Source organism: Nansenia antarctica, assembly GCF_963989245.1.
Source record: "Nansenia antarctica genome assembly, chromosome: 2".
NCBI classification, from domain to species: domain Eukaryota; kingdom Metazoa; phylum Chordata; class Actinopteri; order Argentiniformes; family Microstomatidae; genus Nansenia; species Nansenia antarctica.
The window spans coordinates 86771568-86776567 of NC_137675.1; the positions used below are offsets into that span (position 1 = coordinate 86771568).

General features: G+C 48.7%; 1 protein-coding gene across 1 annotated transcript in view; it reads left to right on the forward strand.

The window, feature by feature from the left end:
• Positions 1 to 5000, forward strand: part of ern1 (endoplasmic reticulum to nucleus signaling 1) — a gene marked incomplete at its 3' end in the record, with an annotated part of 50686 nt that overhangs the window by 21006 nt on the left and 24680 nt on the right. The window contains 2 exon segments of the mRNA XM_080523604.1: positions 749 to 821; positions 4508 to 4580. Coding sequence (XP_080379730.1) covers positions 749 to 821; positions 4508 to 4580 — 146 coding nt within the window.

Here is a 5000-nt window from a genome sequence, read left to right on the forward strand (position 1 = left end):
AGGTCAGACTCCATCTCAGACATGAACCAATCACATCAGACTCTGTCTCAGACATGGACCAATCAGGTCAGACTTCATCTCAGACATGAACCAATCAGGTCAGACTCCATCTCAGACATGAACCAATCACATCAGACTCCATCTCAGACATGAACCAATCACATCAGACTCCATCTCAGACATGAACCAATCAGGTCAGACTCCATCTCAGACATGAACCAATCAGGTCAGACTCCATCTCAGACATGAACCAATCACATCAGACTCCATCTCAGACATGAACCAATCAGGTCAGAGTCCATCTCAGACATGAACCAATCACATCAGACTCCATCTCAGACATGGACCAATCAGGTCAGACTCCATCTCAGACATGAACCAATCAGGTCAGACTCCATCTCAGACATGGACCAATCAGGTCAGACTCCATCTCAGACATGAACCAATCACATCAGACTCTGTCTCAGACATGAACCAATCAGATCAGACTCCATCTCAGACATGGACCAATCAGGTCAGACTCCATCTCAGACATGGACCAATCAGATCAGGTCAGCCTCCACCGTGTCAGACAGTCAGGTGGCTAGGTTCATGCAGGGCACACCTGAGCAGGTGGATCTGAATCAAAGTGGATTTGTGCAGAGGTCATCTGAGGTGTGACAACAGAGAATGTGTATGAACTCTCTGTCCATCTCTCTAACCCCCCTCCCTCTCTCTCCCTCCCTCCCCCCCTCTCCCTCTCTTCTAGGCCAGCCTTTCTGCCGGACCCTAACGATGGCAGCCTGTACTCTCTGGGAGGGAAGAACAAAGAAGGACTGACGGTAAGAGGGACAAACAGGGTCTCACAGTAAGAGGGACAAAGAGAGTCTCAGGGTAAGAGGGACAAAGAGAGTCTCAGGGTAAGAGGGACAAAGAGAGTCTCAGGGTAAGAGGGACAAAGAGAGTCTCAGGGTAAGAGGGACAAAGAGAGTCTCAGGGTAAGAGGGACAAAGAGAGTCTCAGGGTAAGAGGGACAAAGAGGGTCTCAGGGTAAGAGGGACAAAGAGAGACTCAGGGTAAGAGGGACAAAGAGAGTCTCAGGGTAAGAGGGACAAAGAGAGACTCAGGGTAAGAGGGACAAAGAGAGTCTCACAGTAAGAGGGACAAAGAGAGTCTCAGGGTAAGAGGGACAAAGAGAGACTCAGGGTAAGAGGGACAAAGAGGGTCTCAGGGTAAGAGGGACAAAGAGAGTCTCAGGGTAAGAGGGACAAAGAGAGACTCAGGGTAAGAGGGACAAAGAGAGACTCAGGGTAAGAGGGACAAAGAGAGTCTCACAGTAAGAGGGACAAAGAGAGTCTCACAGTAAGAGGGACAAAGAGAGTCTCAGGGTAAGAGGGACAAAGAGAGTCTCACAGTAAGAGGGACAAAGAGAGTCTCAGGGTAAGAGGGACAAAGAGAGTCTCAGGGTAAGAGGGACAAAGAGAGACTCAGGGTAAGAGGGACAAAGAGAGTCTCACAGTAAGAGGGACAAAGAGAGACTCACAGTAAGAGGGACAAAGAGAGTCTCACAGTAAGAGGGACAAAGAGAGACTCAGGGTAAGAGGGACAAAGAGAGTCTCAGGGTAAGAGGGACAAAGAGAGTCTCAGGGTAAGAGGGACAAAGAGAGACTCAGGGTAAGAGGGACAAAGAGAGTCTCACAGTAAGAGGGACAAAGAGGGTCTCAGGGTAAGAGGGACAAAGAGAGTCTCAGGGTAAGAGGGACAAAGAGAGTCTCAGGGTAAGAGGGACAAAGAGAGACTCAGGGTAAGAGGGACACAGAGGGTCTCAGGGTAAGAGGGACAAAGAGAGTCTCAGGGTAAGAGGGACAAAGAGAGTCTCAGGGTAAGAGGGACAAAGAGAGACTCAGGGTAAGAGGGACAAAGAGAGTCTCAGGGTAAGAGGGACAAAGAGAGTCTCAGGGTAAGAGGGACAAAGAGAGTCTCACAGTAAGAGGGACAAAGAGAGTCTCACAGTAAGAGGGACAAAGAGAGACTCAGGGTAAGAGGGACAAAGAGAGACTCAGGGTAAGAGGGACAAAGAGAGTCTCAGGGTAAGAGGGACAAAGAGGACTCAGGGTAAGAGGGACAAAGAGAGACTCAGGGTAAGAGGGACAAAGAGAGTCTCAGGGTAAGAGGGACAAAGAGAGTCTCAGGGTAAGAGGGACAAAGAGAGACTCAGGGTAAGAGGGACAAAGAGAGTCTCAGGGTAAGAGGGACAAAGAGAGACTCAGGGTAAGAGGGACAAAGAGGGTCTCAGGGTAAGAGGGACAAAGAGAGTCTCAGGGTAAGAGGGACAAAGAGAGTCTCAGGGTAAGAGGGACAAAGAGAGTCTCAGGGTAAGAGGGACAAAGAGAGTCTCAGGGTAAGAGGGACAAAGAGAGTCTCAGGGTAAGAGGGACAAAGAGAGTCTCACAGTAAGAGGGACAAAGAGGACTCAGGGTAAGAGGGACAAAGAGAGTCTCACAGTAAGAGGGACAAAGAGAGTCTCAGGGTAAGAGGGACAAAGAGAGTCTCAGGGTAAGAGGGACAAAGAGAGTCTCAGGGTAAGAGGGACAAAGAGAGTCTCAGGGTAAGAGGGACAAAGAGAGTCTCAGGGTAAGAGGGACAAAGAGAGACTCAGGGTAAGAGGGACAAAGAGAGTCTCAGGGTAAGAGGGACAAAGAGAGACTCAGGGTAAGAGGGACAAAGAGAGTCTCAGGGTAAGAGGGACAAAGAGAGTCTCAGGGTAAGAGGGACAAAGAGAGACTCAGGGTAAGAGGGACAAAGAGAGTCTCAGGGTAAGAGGGACAAAGAGAGACTCAGGGTAAGAGGGACAAAGAGAGTCTCAGGGTAAGAGGGACAAAGAGAGACTCACAGTAAGAGGGACAAAGAGAGACTCAGGGTAAGAGGGACAAAGAGAGTCTCAGGGTAAGAGGGACAAAGAGAGTCTCAGGGTAAGAGGGACAAAGAGAGACTCACAGTAAGAGGGACAAAGAGAGACTCAGGGTAAGAGGGACAAAGAGAGTCTCAGGGTAAGAGGGACAAAGAGAGTCTCAGGGTAAGAGGGACAAAGAGAGTCTCAGGGTAAGAGGGACAAAGAGGACTCAGGGTAAGAGGGACAAAGAGAGTCTCACAGTAAGAGGGACAAAGAGGGTCTCAGGGTAAGAGGGACAAAGAGAGTCTCAGGGTAAGAGGGACAAAGAGACCTTCAGGGTAAGAGGGACAAAGAGAGACTCGGGGTAAGAGGGACAAAGAGAGACTCAGGGTAAGAGGGACAAAGAGGGTCTCAGGGTAAGAGGGACAAAGAGAGTCTCAGGGTAAGAGGGACAAAGAGAGTCTCAGGGTAAGAGGGACAAAGAGAGACTCAGGGTAAGAGGGACAAAGAGAGTCTCAGGGTAAGAGGGACAAAGAGAGTCTCAGGGTAAGAGGGACAAAGAGAGTCTCAGGGTAAGAGGGACAAAGAGAGTCTCAGGGTAAGAGGGACAAAGAGAGACTCAGGGTAAGAGGGACAAAGAGGGTCTCAGGGTAAGAGGGACAAAGAGAGACTCAGGGTAAGAGGGACAAAGAGAGACTCAGGGTAAGAGGGACAAAGAGGGTCTCAGGGTAAGAGACTATTTTACGGTAAGGGGGAAGGTGAGGTTTATCTGACAGAAGAGGGTCACATCGCAGAGGAAACGATAAGGTTCCTCTTTACCTAGAATGAGCTGCTGCATATTTGCTTACCACAGGTGATTAGGATGTCATGCAACAATGAGAGAGAGAGAGAGAGAGAGAGAGAGAGAGAGAGAGAGAGAGAGAGAGAGAGTGTGTGTGTGATAACAATTGCACTGCTCAAAATGGAGCCTTGATATTGACACTGGGAGGTGATAGTTGTCTGTTGTCTGTCTGTTGATGGTGATAGTTATGTCTGTTATCTGTCTGTTGATGGTGATAGTTATGTCTGTTATCTGTCTGTTGATGGTGATAGTTGTCTGTTGTCTGTCTGTTGATGGTGATAGTTATGTCTGTTATCTGTCTGTTGATGGTGATAGTTATGTCTGTTATCTGTCTGTTGATGGTGATAGTTGTCTGTTGTCTGTCTGTTGATGGTGATAGTTATGTCTGTTATCTGTCTGTTGATGGTGATAGTTGTCTGTCTGTTGTCCGTCTGTTGATAGTGATGGCTGTCTGTCTGTTGATGGTGATGGTTGTCTGTCTGTTGTCTGTCTGTTGATGGTGATGGTTGTCTGTCTGTTGTCCGTCTGTTGATGGTGATGGTTGTCTGCTGTCCGTCTGTTGATGGTGATGGTTGTCTGTCTGTTGTCTGTCTGTTGATGGTGATAGTTGTCTGTCTGTTGTCCGTCTGTTGATGGTGATGGTTGTCTGCTGTCCGTCTGTTGATGGTGATGGTTGTCTGTCTGTTGATGGTGACAGTTGTCTGTCTGTTGATGGTGACAGTTGTCTGTCTGTTGATGGTTGTCTGTCTGTTGATGGTGACAGTTGTCTGTCTGTTGTCCGTCTGTTTTAACAGAAGCTGCCGTTCACCATCCCTGAGCTGGTCCAGGCCTCGCCCTGCAGGAGCTCAGACGGGGTCCTCTACATGGGTAAGGCCTTCTGTGTGTGTGTGTGTGTGTGTGTGTGTGTGTGTGTGTCTGTGTGTCTGTGTGTGTGTGTGTGTGCGTGCTCCCAGACCTACGCTACCTGACAACACAACACAGTGTCGAGTCACCAACCTTGAAGCGACTTACCTTGCAGTGAAAGATTACATTCTTCAGTATACATGGTCCCAGCGGGAATCGAACCCACAACCTAAGCGTTCTTGGCGCCATACTCTGCCAGCTGAGCCACAGAGCTCTGCCAACCAAACCTGCAACGTTTGCAGGAAAAGTGCTGTACAAATAAAAGTTATTATTATTATTATTCCTAACTGAACCACAGAGGACCAGGTCATGATACGCACGTGAAACTCCCAACTTCTGATTGGGAATAACAAGTTAGACCCCTCAGGGTAAAATAGCCAATAC